Source organism: Hermetia illucens, chromosome 2 (genome assembly GCF_905115235.1).
Source record: "Hermetia illucens chromosome 2, iHerIll2.2.curated.20191125, whole genome shotgun sequence".
NCBI classification, from domain to species: domain Eukaryota; kingdom Metazoa; phylum Arthropoda; class Insecta; order Diptera; family Stratiomyidae; genus Hermetia; species Hermetia illucens.
In genome coordinates this window covers 51,516,106-51,532,343 of record NC_051850.1, presented here as the reverse complement: position 1 = coordinate 51,532,343, position 16,238 = coordinate 51,516,106, and the positions used below count along the sequence as shown (strand labels likewise).

Below are 16,238 nucleotides of genomic sequence, written 5' to 3'. Positions count from 1 at the left end.
ACATCCACCTCAGCGCACAGAAATCTCTGCGTTAGCATAGCATCGATCCACTTAATTAAAGCATCATCAACACCATGCACTCTGGCGGCATCACAAAGTTTTTGAAAACCCCCATCGCGTACTCACCAATCAAAGTTGCATCCTCTATTTTTGTGACCAAAGAATGAAGAGCAGACTCACAGGACTTTCCACGCTGGTAAGCATGTTGGCTTTCATTATGTGGGTGTGATCAAAGTGCGTTTCCACGAATGTGACTCTCCACCAGTCTCTCCAAACCTTTCAACGAGAATGAAGTCAAGCTGATCTGTCTGAAGTTGTTTGGATTAGAATAGTCATCTTTTCCAGATTTCGATATGAAGACTACCGAAACCTTTTGCTAAGAGGAAGGCACGTAGCCCAGAGCATGATATCCTCGAAAAATATTTCTTAAGTGCTCCATACCCTCCTTTAGTATTGCCGGATAGATGCCATCCATGCCAGGTGCTTTGAAGTGTTCAAAGGACAGTAGACCAGCTCTCACCTTTTCACGGGTAACAACCGATTTCGCAGTGTTCCAGTTCCCCTTGCAGCACTTGCGTGTTAAAGGGGTCGCAAGAACCGTCAACTCTCCCCCTACCACTTCTCTCATCCGTTTTCCCGAGTGGCGTATTTCCAGGAGAGTCTGTACTGAGTCCAGTCTGGAGCTCGTGAAAGTACCCTCGGGTTTTCTAAGAGAATCCAACTTGGCCGACTCATCCCTTTTGAGGACTCTGCACAGCCTTGAAATCTCTCTTTCCCTTTCCAGTTCCTCACAGTACGGAGTGAAGGAGTCCCGTTTCGAACACCTAACGAGCGTCTTATATTCACGCTGTGAGTTCCTAAAATTTAACCAGTCTTCGTTCTTATTATTTTTGCAAGCCCGGTTCAGAAGTCGCCTGGTTGATTTCCTGAGCTTTTGCAGTTTCCGGCTTCATCAAGGAACCGTTTTACCGCTTCGGCCTCGGAAAATAGAACAAGCCTCTTCACAGCACTCTAAAAGTGGGCAGTTCCGAGTTTCCAATTCATCTTCCATCGCCAAAGGAGTCCTTAGTCGCCTAGGGAACTGTACTTTATTGCCGAGAAGTTCATTGAACTTTGTCCAATCCATTTTCCTAGGGTTCCGTCTTTGTACTGCAGACTGTTCGCCCGCAATAGTCAGATTGAATTCTAGATATCGGTGATCTGACAGTGAGACCTCGTCTAGTACTCGCCAGTGTGTAATCAAGTTTAAGCCCCCTTAATAATGGGGCAAAACTTCCGGTAATCGTTATTCCGCAACATGCAACACCTTTTTTCAAGTGACTTAAATGCATGCTTGTTTTATATACACATACCATGTTCATATTCTTACTATTATAAATACATTTATTAAAATCTAGAATGCTCCAAAGCTTACCTTACCCAATACTTCTATAACAGCAATCTTTGGATTATCGTAGCTTTTAATTTAATAAAATTTTCAAAAATCATTTCCTAACTATCACAGACTCACTCATATTAAAAGAAAAATTGATTTACAAAGATAATTCATGATTCATTTAAGAACATCTAGTCAAACAAGAAAATGTTATCCTCCATAAAATTCTCAGGATCTGAATCGACATCAACTTGAATAAAATCTTTTTTGTATGATTCCATTAAGGCCAAGTATACAAATGGTTTCTTTCCATCTTTATATATAAAATACATTTTATCTAAATACCGTGAGCATATAGAAAGGATTCGTCGTGTTTCAGCAAACGTAAAGACCCGACAAAATTCATTTAAATCGATTTGAGCTTCACGTAAACTGTTGGTCACCAAGGCCTGGTACCGATTATCTATTAACAACATTTTCAGCTTATCGACAGGAGCTAGATAGGACACGATTAGCTCAGAGACGTTATCTGGAAACTCTAGAAATGAAATTTCCTGAGAAGTAGAAAGTGATGAGTTTTCCGTGGGAATTAGATTTGAGCATTTGTTGACGGCTGCAGTCCTCTTTTGTGTGGGATCTGCAATGGATCTTTAAGATTCAAAGTTATATCAATGTAAAAACGAAACGAAAAATTAATTTATTACCTGATACATTCTGATAATACTTCGACATATTGTTTTCTCTGCTTATACTCCATACTCTGAAAAAAAGCATGAATTTTACCATGAACAATTTCCAAAATATTTCAAGAGTTGTTTGAAAAATTGATAATATCCAGCAACAGTGTGGAAGCGTATTTCTCCTTCGGTCTCCACTTAACGACAGGTAGTATTTGATTTTTCGCGTACAGATTATCCCCTCATTACTTTGATCCATTCTACCCTTTTATTTCTACAGGATAACATTGCCCTGATTGCCTGTACCCTAAAATGTCAGTTCATCCATTTCATACCTCCACCATCAATTACATTGATTAAGCCTCAGCTTATCATAAACACATATTTTATGTGGTTGTCATTCAACCCTCAAAGGGGCATAGCGCACCAACCACGCTTACGCCCATCATTCACGGTTTGCTCCATTCAGAACAAATCCTCTTCTCCATTGTCCCACTCGTCGGTCATCTTGAGTAGTAGAATCCACTTCCAGTTCCGGCTTCTGATCAACATGTCACAGGTAACTGCCTGGGTATCGATGAAGTTCTTCGTTCGAAATGGTATGAGGCCAGCTTACTCCGATGACACGTCGCAGATAAGTGTTGACGAAGGCTTGGGAGTTTTGAGTGACAGTGGTTGCCACTCTGCTTGTGCTATTCCCATATAACAACACAGAAAGCACATTAGCACAGAACACTCTCAATTTGATGTCGGTGTTAAGATAACTACATTTGCAGCAAAATTAGACTGGTGAAATTTTGCGAGAAGACTTCCGACCACTTCCTTTTGTTTGCCAGGCGGCTCTTTAGGAAGTCTGGGGGAGGCAGCGACAATAATCGAAAAGTTGAGTAACTTCGTGAATGTATTCTTAACAATAAGTTAGAAGTGTAAAACATAGTGAACACCCCATCGTTCGTGTACAGCACTAGACAAGAGGTTCTAGACATAAATCTAGGGAATACTCTAATGAACTGACTGACATCTGAGCAATAACATCTCCCATCTACAAAGAGGCGTTGATATCAGAAGCGAACTGGAACTCGAAACAGTGGTGGAAAACCCCAAAAAGTCGTCATTCAAGCATAGAAAGTCAACTGTCCGGATAAAACGGTCACGCCATCAAGGTATATACCCTGGTGAAACAGGAACCTAGCCAGAATGAGGACAGAGGTCCGAAAACTCTTCAACCGGACAAAACAAACCTGGGACTGGCCGCATATAGCAATCTGTGAAGGGATCGAACAAACAACAGAAACATCCAGACTATATAAAGCTATAGCCAAAGGCAGGGCAATATTTTCAGTCTGTCTGAGGAAGATGGGATATATACCGAGAATACATTTGCTTCGCAGAACTCATTTCCCGGGGTCATACCACAAAGCGAAGGGCGCGGCCTGTCTTCCCAACAACTGATAGAAAGGGAAAAAAGGAGAAGTGGAAACTAGCAAAAGAAGCTAGGGTGAGATTGGTAATGTGCCCCTTTAAACTACTGAAATCACCGAAAGTAGATGGTATCTTTCCAACACTGATCCAGAGAGGCCTAGAAATCATCTTAGGGCCGCTTCTAAGGGTGGTAAGGGGCAGCATTGCTTTGGGATACGTACCAAGGGCATGGAGACGGGCAAAAGTGTTCTTTATTCCGAAAGGGGATGAAAAGGATACTTTTCACCTTAAATCTTTCAAACTAATTGACCTTAAATTATTCGTACTCAAAACGTTGGAGAACTATATTAAAACTAAAGCTATAATGCGTTATCCCCTACATTCATGTCGACACACTTTCCGGGCAGGATAGTCGACTGAAACTGCCCTGTATCAGCTCACGGATATATGATCCACAAAGGAGCAGGAACATCCTGGCTTTCTGGATATGCAAAGAATGTTGGGAAACAGCCAAATAGAAGTCCCCACAGGTACGAATTACATTGTCTGAACACTACTCAAGGTTGTCCAGTGTGGGGTACTACCACCGCTTATTTGAATTATGGTAGTTGATGAACTCCTAGGGGAGTTAACAAATACTGGAATACAAGTCCATGGTTAGAATGACCACATCGTTTTAATCTTTATGTTCAAATAAGATGATACCCTATGTGGTAGAACCCAAACTAGACTAAAAATTGCTAGTGGAGTAAGGCGGGGCTACTCATCAATCCAGCCAAAACCACCATAGTATCATTCACTAGGAAGCGTAAGCTTCATCACCTAATAGCTACTAGGTTACATGGTATGGGGACGGTGGAGGTGATCTGCAAATTATACTAGACCAAAAATTATGGGGCACACATTTTGAGCCCTCACTCCCCTATGTTTCACCCATTATAATAAATACAGTTTCGAAAGTACTTGCTGAGCCCTTTCGTTTGATAAATGACATGACCATATTTGGTGAAAAAAAATGCATCCTCCTTTCACATGTATGCCCCCCCCCAAAACTTAACAGAAAATGGTGCCACTTGCTTTATGTAAAGGGAGCCGTTTCCGTGTAAATCGAGTGTGATAGACAGACAGAATCGATTCTAACAAATTTTTGTTTTACACAAAACCTTAAAAATGGGGTGCACCCCAAAGGAAATACTTTATGATTTTTATTTTTTATGATTAGCTATGGGGCAGCAATCTGGGCAGGCAGAATTTAACTCAGCACAATAACCAGGGAGTTACACAAACTTCAAAGGCTGGCTTGCGTGAATATCAGTGGGGCAATGAAGATATGCCCAACGGCATCCCTAGAGGTCCTTCCGGGATGAACACCACTCCATATTTACATACAGATACATAGGCAAATAGGTGATCTCGAGAATGTCCAGGAATATCAGTGAAGCCTAAATCGAATTATTCTTTCTAGGCGGTTCCCGGATTACCGATACCAAGAGATAGCATGGCAATGACGAGGTTTCACTTTGACAAGATATTTGAAACCCTTTGGAGTAACAGGATAAGCTGGGAGAGCATGGCTGTAACATACGGCTTAAACCAGCAACTGGTATACTGACGGATCCCTCACAATAGAAGCACCGGTTGTTATTGGTCCAAGAAAAACCTACTTTGAACCAATCGGTAAACACACTTGTATATTCCAGTCGGAAATATACGACATAGACAGATGTGCTCTCTTCAGCCTCCAAAGGACCTAGGGTAGAACATTGTTATTTTGATCGCCAGCCAAGCAACCATAAAGGCACTCAGGTTGAACCTGTTCAACTCTAAACTGGTATGAGAATGCCTTGAGAGGCTGAAAAGATTCGGCTCGTTGGGTTAGAAAGCGATAAAATAGCGAGGGAGCTGGCCAGGAAACGAGCGAAGACCTTTCTATACGGAGCCTTTCTTTGGAATTGGAAATGGGTTTATGGCCGGACGACGAAGTGGATGTAGTCGACACTGTCAACGAGCTGTTGGAGGAGTTGAAGATCGACGGTTCGACGGGAGCTGACGAACCTATTATGTAAACGAATCATGATGAGGGCAGTGCTTGTAGAGGAAGACATCGACGCCACACTAATACAGGAGCCCTGCATCGGGGGCGATCAAACCATCAAAGGGCTCAAATGCAAATATTATAATTTATTCCACAGCACCAAAGACGCTGATCGGGACAGACCTCGAGAGTATATCCTCGTGATAAGGAGTCTGCTCGCTTTTCTGTGTCGAGGCTTGAGTTCCAGCGATCTAGTCGTGATCAAACTGGAGCAAGCGGGTGCGAAGAACGTGTATATTTCCTCGGTTTATATGGCTCACGATCGATCAGCTCCGTCGGAAGAACTACAACATTAGACGTTCACCATAGCAACAAAGAAGGCCAATCCGTTCATATGATTTCGTCGCCAATGCAAGCATACGTTTTGGGACAACCCGGAAATCAACAAAAGAGGTGAGTCATTCTTTGATTTTGTTATTATTTTATTTAACACAAATCTATCTGTGTGTAACATGAGCAGCACACCAACCTTTCATTTTCCCAGCTCGGAGAATTGTGACGGTTGCAAGGAGGTTATTGATATCACTCTGCTTACCGACGAGAATGTACAATTAGAGATCCTTCTCAGATCACAGTGATATATTTTTTAATTTAGATCTCGTTGCCTAGGTCTGCAACCCATTTGGTCAAGTTGTCAAGAACAAACTCTCCGGTGCGCAAAATGGTAAGATTGCCACGACAGACGAACTGGAGTCAAAGGTTGCGGCTCTGGAGAAGGCCGCTTTAAAAATCTCACGCTTTGCTATATACAGCAAGAAAACATTGCCCCCATAGTGGAATGAAGATCTGTCCAACCTCACGAAGTTGACCAGGGAGATCTTCAACATCTGTTACAGGCTCAAATATTTGCAGTCATACAAAGACTGTCTGAAGAATTTCAAGTCGGTCGTCAAGATTATCGTGAGAATATTGAAAGCACCAGCAAATCTGCGAGGCTCAGTAATATTCTGTCCAAGGAACATAGGAGATCATCTATTCTTTAAAAAGGAGAAGACTCCTGGGCGGAATTTTCTGGTGAGACCTTGGAGCTGTTGGTTCAGACACACTTCCTCGCCAGCGAAGAGGACTTCTAGTCAGAGAGTTGTTTGGAGGATATGCAGGAACAGCCGTGTGAGACTATCAAGTCGGTAATTATCGAAGATAAGTTCGGCTGAGCTATAATAAGGTTGTCCGCCTATAAATCTCCGGGCCCGGATTGCATATCGCCAGTCATAAGACAGAGGCAGCAATAAAGGGCTGTGCCTTGCCAGTGTGATCTGGGTGGTAGCCACTTGACCAGAACTGTGAGCAGAGGTACGCCCCGATTGGCGCCATCTCTCTGGTGCTCAGGTTGATAGTGATGAACGAAATTTTATACATAATGAATAGGAGCCGGGCGGAGGGTGACGACTGGGTGATATTGGTATAAGGATTGTTTTTCTCCATTATGAGTGATATCATGGAAGGAGCATTGGAGAAGGTATGTCTATGGGTTGCAAGATATGCACTTAGCAAAAATCTAACCAAAACGGAACTGACACTATTCACTACTAAGACAAGAGTATCCGAATTCCACCTTCCACATCCTACACCTTAGGGCTCCACATTAAATATGTTGTAGCGTGCAGGTACGACCATGGTAACATTCTAGACGAAGTACCCCGGGAACTTTGGGCATTTCCTACGGGTTTCGCCACACATAGGCCAAACTTCATGAGAAAATTGGTTGTAGACTTTCCAACCAGGGCAGAGTAGGTGGCGTGTTGTATGACTATGAGAAAGTATTCTTTACCGACAGATTAAAGATGGTCTGTGAAGTTGGCGTGGGAGTTCCCTTGAATACCCACAATGTATCCGATTCGTACGCTCTCTCAGGATTCGCAAGTGTATTTCAAGCGGAAATACTGGCGATACTGGAAACCTGTCGATGGCTTAGGCATTAGAGCCCCTATCGTTTCATAGCCATTCTTGATGACAGCCTTGTACTCAGCGGAGACATCAGACAGGTTGGGAGGACAGTGTAAAAACACGCTGGACAGCCTTGGTGGCATGTTCAACGTCACCCTCCTTTGTATTCCCGATCATAGAAACATAGAGGGGAACGAGCATGCTGACCGACTAGCCAGGCGGGGCTCTGATCTGTGGGCACACTTAGCAGACGCGGACCTCAGATGGCCAAACTTACCACTTGTGCTAAATTAAGAAGGAAGCTACGGACACTAGGTAAACCATTATTTGAGGACCACAGAGGAATTTCTAACTGCAGGGTAGGAGAGTTACTTTCCTTCGCGAATACTATGGGCTGGCTCTGAAGATCTGGGCCAGCTGGACTCACCACCATCGCTCCTATCACAGCAGCAATGGATCTGATGCGCCTCCCAGGAATGGTAACTCGGGCGCCCAGTTCTATTTTGTAAGTCTCTTTTCCGCCGGTTCCGAAATGAAGCGGTTGGACGTGGATTCATACACATTATGAAATCGATACGCCTGTGATTTGAGAGGGATATCATTCGATACTCTCCGAAAAGAACCATCATGCCGGGGGTTTCCAACGTGATATCGATGAGCTCTCGCCTGACAGCATTGAAGAAAGTGGATTCATCATCTAAGTTGAGGATCTACAGATCGAGCCACACCGCGAAAGGCGGGGCTTGTTTCCAGCTTTGCTCCCTAGCAGCATGCAAGTGGAGATGTTACGGTTGTTCTGGATTCCCAATTGTTCCAGACCCCCAGTGCCATCAGGATCCTCATCTGATAGCCAGAGAAAGCATTTGTAGAACGATGGCACCTCATAAAAGAGATTTTAACCTTTTTTCGCCAGCACAATTTTTCAAACAACTAATTCAAATGCAAATCTATGGTAATTACTTACGTCCAAAAACAAGTCTATTTGATCCCTATAAGTAATATGTAGTTTTAGCGGAACCGTGTTCCTATCTTTGATCATTTGGTATATTTTATCATACAATCTAAAGTCCAAGACGCCGTCTCCAGCACAGTCGATATGCGCCAACTGCTTCGATTCTTTCAGCAACTGCATAACCGCATGCTCAGTTACCATCGAGGAATAATTATTTTCAAAGATTTCCAATTCAGGACAACATTTTGGCAATTTTTCTAAAAAATCGTCATCCACGAGCGTATTACATGGTAGGCGTAGTATTTTCAACTTTCTAAGCTTGAGAATGTGTCGCTTAATTGGTTCACTAAATCGTTCTTCCACTGGCGCGTAACCGAAATATCGATCTCGAATCCGATGTAGATCCCTAGCGAAAAGATATTCCAGTGAGCCACCTTTATGTTCGCTTAAAGCGGCCAGATAGCGTACAACATCTTCAAAAGTGGACAAATTCACAGAAAATTTTCTGAGGTTTCTTAGTAGCGCGACAATGTCAAAATTTGAAGCCTCGTAATCGTTGCCGACGAATATCTCCACGAGATCAACCTGGGTTTCCACAAGAGTTTCAAATGCCACGTTGTTCAGCTGGCGGCATCCTTCGATATTTAATGTGTGTAATTTGTTCGATTTGCATATTTCCATGAAATGGCCAGGGTCCAAATCAAAGCAACTTCTTAGGCTCAAATCTTTCAATTTCGTCAAAACTAGGAGGTGCTTTCCTGTTATATTTGAGTGATCTAAAGTTAAACTCGTCAAATTGGGTAATTTGGAAAGTTCAAATGAAATTTCGTCAAACTGAACATTTTCGCTAAAGTAACAGGAGAGCAGTTTAAACCTTTTAAGTGAGCTCGAATTTGTTATAAGTTGGAAGCAAACCTTCGCTTGCCTGGAACAATCACAATACAATTCCTCTAAATCTCTACAATGAACATTTGCCAGGTGATGATAAATTATGTCCTTTTGGTTAGTAATGTCCAGGTATAGTCGCTTAACCATGTGTCCATATTCTCGGAAAATGGCTTCAATTTGGGCTTCTTTGAAATTGGTTCTAATTTCAGATATTTGAAAAATATCCTTTCTAAGGAAACGCTTTATACAATCTTCAAATCGGGAATCGGAAAACGCCAAATTCAGTTTGTCAGGCAAACTCAGGTAGGACATTATAGCGTACAGGCAATTGTCGTCCAATTGTAAAATGGATCTGGGATGTGTGTTAGAAGCCATGACGACCCACTTTTCTGCATTTAGATCGATTTGAACGTGATCTGAAAAAGAAAATGAAAAATTATTATTGTGGATAACGCAGACTTTATTCAGTATTGGATGAAAAGCAGAAATGGAAAGGTCTATATTTCACTGGACAAAGGGTCTTTCGAATGTCATAATAATTAATATATCTTGGAAAAAAAACATTTTCGCCTAGCTTTCCTATTAGTAGGATTTTCAGGCCTGGCGGAGATACACTTGACTACTAGTCGCTCTTAAAGGGTAAGTGAAATTGAGGGTTTATCCTTCTTATACCGTCAACAGTGCTAATCACCATCCAAGCTCAAGTAAAACAGCATACGTGGGAAGCTGCGTGACCAAGGTGGTGCTTGTTCTTGAGTCGGAAAATCGATTTCCCTTCGGACTTTCATCCTGGTAATTGAATTGGCCAGAAAGGAGATCTTCTTCAATAAGCCTACATCAGCAAACGATGGCCATAGATCACAGCGCAGCTTGCACCAGCCTCAGTGCCTCTGTGCTAAGATTAACGACAGTAAAATCAGGCTAAAAACGAACTGTTGGTTCCCAACTTGGTAAACCATTATCGTCGAAATGTACGTTGTGGATACCAATGGTAGTACAATTGCAACAAAGCTGAAGCTGAAGTGCACGATTCGCAGACCGAAGCTACCTACGAAACCACACGCATGTACCAGTTGAACTGCTCACCCCGTGAAACCATGGTTTTTTAAGGTTGGGTATTCTGGAGACTCATCATGACCAAATCTGAACATGATTTGAATCAACTTACGGTATCTACTGTGGCAGATAGTAACTGCGTTAATTGGTAGCGGCAGTCTCCATGGCGCCGATTATCCCACCTATCGATGATTGGAATCAACTTATATGCCCATCAACCTTTCAATGAGTATTCTATCGGGTCTTCCATTTGACCGGTTGTGCTGCTCTTTCGTCGGTCTTGATGGTTTTCACATAGTCCTTGGCTGTCGTTGTCTTGGCGTAGAGGAGTATAAGAAAGTGTTCCCAATTGAAACATCGATGCCACAAAATACTACCTATATATACATTTTGGTACCTGCTAAAATGAAACGAATTTACTCTCATTACTCCTGGCCCGAAACCCTTCTTTTCGTAAAATTGTAAGCGGATCCGCCTCTTAAAATTATCATTCAATTTGCAGATTTCGGCATTTATATGGTCGTTATCATCAACGACCTAACAACCGGTATCCGGTTTAGGCCTGCCTTAATAAGGAACTCCAGACATCCCGGTTTTGTGCCGAGGTCCCCCAATTCGATATTCCTAAAAGCTCTCTGGCGTCCTGGCCTACGCCATCGCTCCATCTCAGGCAAGGTCTGCCTCGTCGTCTTTTTCTACCATAGATATTGTCCTTATAGACTTTTCGGGCTGGATCATTCTCATCCATGCAGATTAAGTGACTCGCCCACCGTAACCTATTGAGCCGGATTTTAACCACAACCTGACGGTCATGGTATCGCTCATAGATTTCGTCGTTATATAGGCTACGGAATCTCCATCCTCATGTAGGGGGCCTAAATTCTTCGGAGGATTCTTCTCTTGAACGCGGCCAAGACTTCGCAGTTTTCTTTGCTAACAACCCAGGTCTTCGAAGATTACATAAGGACTGGCAAGACCATAAGAGCTTTGACCCTATGGTGAGAAGTTTCGAGCGAAACAGTTTTTGTAAGCTGAAATAGGCTCTGTAGGCTGCCAGCAACCGTGCGCAGATTTCATCGTCATAGTTCTTATCGGTTGCGATTTTCGATCCTAGATAGGAGAAATTTGCAACAGCCTCAAAGTTCTAATTTTCTATCTTTATTCTTCCTCTTTGACCAGTGCAGCTTGATGTTGTTCCTTCTTTGGTTTTTGGCGCTGTCGTTGCCACCATGTACTTCGTCTTGCCTTCATTAATGTTCAGCCCGAGATCTCGCGCCGCCTGCTCGATCTAAATGAAGGTAAACTATACATCTCGAGTTGCTCTTCCCATAATGTCAATATTGTTAGCGTAGGCCAGTAGTTGGGTGGACTTAAAGGGGATGGTGCATTTACATCTGAATCGCGAATCACTTCCTCCAGGGCCAAATTAAAAGGGATGCATGAGAAGGCATCCCCTTGTCGAAGACCGTTGTTGATGTTGAATAGTCTTGAGAGTGATCGTGCTGCTTTTATCCGGTCTCGAACATTGGTTAGGGTCAGCCTAGTCAATCTTATCAATTTCGTTGGAATACCGAATTCTCTCATGGCCGTATACAATTTTACCCTGGCTATGCTATCATAGGCGGGTTTAAACTCGATGAATAGATGGTGCAACTGATGTCCATATTCCAACAGTTTTTCCATCGCTTGCCGCAGAGAGAAAATCGGATCTGGTGCTGATTTGCCTGGAGTGAAGCCTCTTTGGTATGGCGCAATGATGTTCTGGGCGTATGGGGCTATCCAACCTAACAAGATAGCGGAGAATAATTGCTGCACTGTGTGATATTTCCCCATTATGTAAGAGATTCACTGTCCCCCACTTTGAGCATAAGTTGATGAACCGCTTGATGTAATTGGTCGCCTCCATATTTAACAATTTCGGCTGTAATTCCTTCGGCTTCTGGCGACTTATGGTTTCTAAGCCAATTCATTGCAGGAACTTGTGTTCAGTTGGCGGGACCTCCAACTCGCCGATATTTTGGTTGTTGAGCAGTTCATCCAAATACTCAACCCATCGCTCCAATATGCCCATTCTATCAGAAATCAGATTTCCCTCTTTGTCTCGGCAGAATGAGCATCGAGGTGTATAAGGTTTTATCCTGCTGACTTGTTGGTAAAACTTACGCACCTGGCGCGGTTGCTTCCTGTACTTTTCGAGTTCACAGACTCATTTGTTCTCCCAGGGTTCGTTTTTCCGTCTATGAAGTCCTTTCTCCACTCGACGGAGTTCGTGATAAGTCTTCGCGCGTGCCCGCGTTTTTTAATCGTTATGCGGCATTCTTTCGTTCTGTTGGTAGCTTACATTCATCGTCAAACCAGCCGTTCCGACTTTTTTTCGACTGGGGCCATGTATGTTTGTGGCCGTATCAATAATAACGTTCTTCAGGTGATTGTGAAGATCGTTTGTTGATGCTTCATCTCCAGGCTGTTGACTGCGGTTATTGGGGCATCCATTTCGCCCTTATAGGTGTTGTAGAGGGTTGTGTTGTGGATAGCTTCAGTGTTAGCTCTCACCTGATTGTGAGAGGAGATTCTGGGTGGTGTTGTTCTTGGAACTCGGAACACCATGCCAACGAGATAGTGATCCGAGTCCATATTGGCCCCCCTATATGTTCTGAGATTCATCAAGGCTGATAGGTGGCGATGTTCAATCAACACGTGGTCAATTTGGTTGAAAGTGGTCCCGTCTGGAGGGGCCCACGTATGTTTGTGCTTTCCGCGCAAACCGGGTACTTCCAACAACGATTGTGATATTTCGAACTAAATAATCCGCAGTCCGTTATCATTGGCCGACGTATCTATCAAGTAGACAGGCTTCGAGGGTCCGCTCAACTGCCACTCTGCAGTCTCCTCTGTTGGGGCGTGAACGTTTATAAGGCTTACATTTCTAAATTTGCCTCGCATACGCAGAGTGCATAACCTTTCGTTTATATTCTCTAAGCTAATAACAGCAGGTTTCCTTTTTTGACTGACTAAGAAACCAACTCCGAGCACACGGTTTACTGGATGGCCGCAAAAATATATGGTGCTGCTGCTCTTCTCCAGGAAACCGGTCCCCTGTCCAATGCATCTCTTGCAGCGCTGTTACATCAGCCTTATATTGGGACAGGGTATCGGCTAAGTGCTGAGCAGCATTCGTTCTATACAGTGAAAATGCGAACACCGTTATTTTATTGTCATTGCCGGGTTCGTCGTTTTAAAGTCCATCCTGTCCCAAGCTCCATTCGTAGCTTCGTAACGTTGTTTTTTTGTGTTTTACCCAATCCCTAACCTAGAGGACCAGTTGGTACAATTTGTCCCGTTTTTAGGTGCGGGAGACTCGCCTTCATCCTTCTCCGTCTGCAGCTTTTCGTTAAAAAAGAGCTGCCAGCGGTCACCACGTGGAAGTGGAGACAGGGTTTGGTAGTAGAACTGTTGATGTTCGTTTAGTAGGCGTTTCCCAGGTTTTATGCTCCATCGTGTGTAGCAATCTACGTTTCGTCTCTCTGGGACCAATACTACCCTTTGAGCACCTTTGTGAACTTGGTAGTAGAGCCGTAGATATTAAATCAACGTACTTTACCCAGCTATTTGTTGAGGATTGCAGCACCGAATTTGCAAACTCCCAGTTCAGTCCACAGTTACCAAAACAACTTACAATATTGCCACCTTTTAACGAATAGGAAAAGTTTTATAAGAAGCGAGAAAAAGCACTACAACAGATTCGTGTACCTAATGCTTCTATAAGCGCTCTCGGAGTACGTTATCAATTGTCAATTCAGTTTTTATCGTGTAAGCACAAATATTCACTACCGATTTACTTATATTACCTTCCAATTTGTTACCAATCACTAGAGAATAAACAGAGATTCGAATCGAACTTTTCTTTAGATAAGAGAAAGGTTCACTTCACGATGGACACAAACAGAACTCTACGAATCTGTCAATGTTACGAACTAAACTTGGATGTGGGCTAGTCTCTCCGCTTTTACGCTAGAAACAAGATTGACTAATTGAATGAATCTTGATGTGCACGAAAGCTTGAATTAGCTTTTATGGCGAAATTCCCAACAGCTGGCAGCGAGTGGCGCTTGTCTCTCAGCCGATTTCATCAAATTCAGCAAGAAAGGGGGAGAGTTGCTCCAAATGTGTTTGTTTATATTATTGTTTACCCGGCGATGCCAGTCGCCTGAATTACACAATGTGCCTATAGAGCTTCATTCTATAGGTACATTGTGTATTTCAGATCGGATTTTAATTTATTTCCAAGATTAATTTGAATTAAATCTGGTGAAAAGTCATTCTCAAATCCAAACATTGGTAACCTTTAAAAACATGTAAACGCTAGCCATTGCCCAGTTTGTATTTCGGCAAAACACGTAACAACACACCCATTGAACTATTCTCACGATGCCGTGAGCAGCAATCTTAAGTCAACAACAAATTTATGATACGACAGCATCTGCAATAGACTTAGAAAAGGCCTTTGATTCCACATTTCCACATGGATGAACGAACTAATAGATTAATCGGTCATAGATTCATTAATGCGATGATTAAACTTATGCTTATTATGCTTCTTCGATGATAGGCACTTCTATGTTCGCGGAAAATGACATATTCCAATTCCTGGTGGTGACATACTCCAATTTCCTGGTGGTCACATCGGGGGCACTCCAGGGCACCATTTTGGAACCAACCTTTTATAATATTTAACATTCCGGGCCCTGATAGCGGCGCATATCTCTGTTGTGTGTTGATATAATAAATGCATATTAACAATGAGAGTAATGATATGATAAATAAGTATAAAGATGTTGACTTCCTTTTTTCAAAACCCAGCGTTCCTCGACTAAATCCAGAAAGGAATATCTGACCAGCTTTGAAGCCACACTGAAGCGTGGAAATCTCAAATCATTCTGGTCTCACATTCACAATTTCCGCAGCTGCACACCCAACACTCTTTTCATTGTTTTTGAAGACGTTGCTGACCCACGTATTCGCGCATTTTTTCAAAAATACTACAATATAAATACCGAATGTAATCTCTCTGAGCCCGTTAAGGATGATGTTCAGCACCACATCAAACTCTACTGCTTTCCTATCTTTTGTAAGGAGCGTCCATTACCACCACAGAAGCTCGTAACCGCGCCGAAAGGGTTCGAAGAATTTCCTAAACAAGGCATTTATATACATTCTGAAAACGCACACCGTTCCGAATCTTCACGTTCACTAGGATAGGTACAAACACAAATTGGTCCAATCTGCGCTACGAAGCCTCCACTTTTGTTTATTTCAATTAAGTTCTGGTCGCGTCTTCGTGCAAGTTCAAGCATTGAGAGCCCCTCAAGCGCATTTTTGCAATCGCAGGTGAGATTCCTCGACCGCTTGATTATTCCTGAAGGCAGCCGGACCCAGTCAAAGTTCAAGTGATTTCGAGCTTCCCGCTTCCGAAAACAGTTGAGTAAGTCGGTAGTAGCGTGCGCGACGCGTTCATTCTTACTTGTGGCAGCCGAACTGAGGGAACCATGCCCTGGTCTTTCGCCGAAACCTTGTTTGGTTTCAGCTCGGGGGGGAGTGTTTTAGCGAATGAACGCACGCAGCGTTTAGACTCTGGAAAGAGTCGGCCAGGGATTTGAAAAATAATTTTTCAACAGCCACTAAAAATATGTCAAAAAAGTCATTTTAGTTGAAGTAAAGAGTGAAGAAAAGAAGGGGACAAAAGACAGACCTTCATGGAAACAAGTGAACTGCATCTAGCAGCCATTTGTCGATCTGCATCTGTTAAACAGATGGCTGTGTGCTGGTGAGCTCTTTGCCGAGACGGAGGGATTTACGTGTGCCATTCAGGATGGCGTGGTCACCAGC

The 16,238-nt window shown here is 43.0% G+C and overlaps 1 protein-coding gene across 3 annotated transcripts; it reads right to left on the bottom strand.

Annotated features, from left to right (window-relative positions):
* Window positions 1–1,383: 1,383 nt before the first annotated feature.
* On the bottom strand, window positions 1,384–14,359 carry LOC119650026. 3 transcript variants are annotated; one of them, XM_038052502.1, is made up of 5 exons: window positions 14,103–14,204; window positions 13,949–14,039; window positions 8,421–9,712; window positions 2,080–2,135; window positions 1,384–2,023 (listed from the first exon to the last, which is right to left on the bottom strand). In XM_038052502.1, exons 3-5 carry the CDS (start codon window positions 9,669–9,671, stop codon window positions 1,567–1,569), a joined length of 1,764 nt encoding a protein of 587 aa, XP_037908430.1. In that variant the 5' UTR covers window positions 9,672–9,712; window positions 13,949–14,039; window positions 14,103–14,204; the 3' UTR covers window positions 1,384–1,566. The 3 variants fall into 3 exon arrangements, with proteins under 3 accessions (XP_037908430.1, XP_037908429.1, XP_037908432.1); XM_038052501.1 differs by lacking the exon at window positions 13,949–14,039 and having other exon boundaries at window positions 14,201–14,359; XM_038052504.1 differs by lacking the exon at window positions 13,949–14,039 and having other exon boundaries at window positions 14,103–14,202.
* Between the last annotated feature and the right edge of the window lie 1,879 nt (window positions 14,360–16,238).

Bases quoted from the DNA above. Each gene is read 5' to 3' on its own strand.
- LOC119650026 (XM_038052501.1), bottom strand. From the start codon at position 9,671: ATGGCTTCTAACACACATCCCAGATCCATTTTACAATTGGACGACAAT. The intron at 2,136-8,420 runs GTAAGTAATTAC...GCTTTTTTTCAG, and splicing joins AAATAGACTTGTTTTTGGAC to AGTATGGAGTATAAGCAGAG. The intron at 2,024-2,079 runs GTAATAAATTAA...TGAATCTTAAAG, and splicing joins GTATTATCAGAATGTATCAG to ATCCATTGCAGATCCCACAC.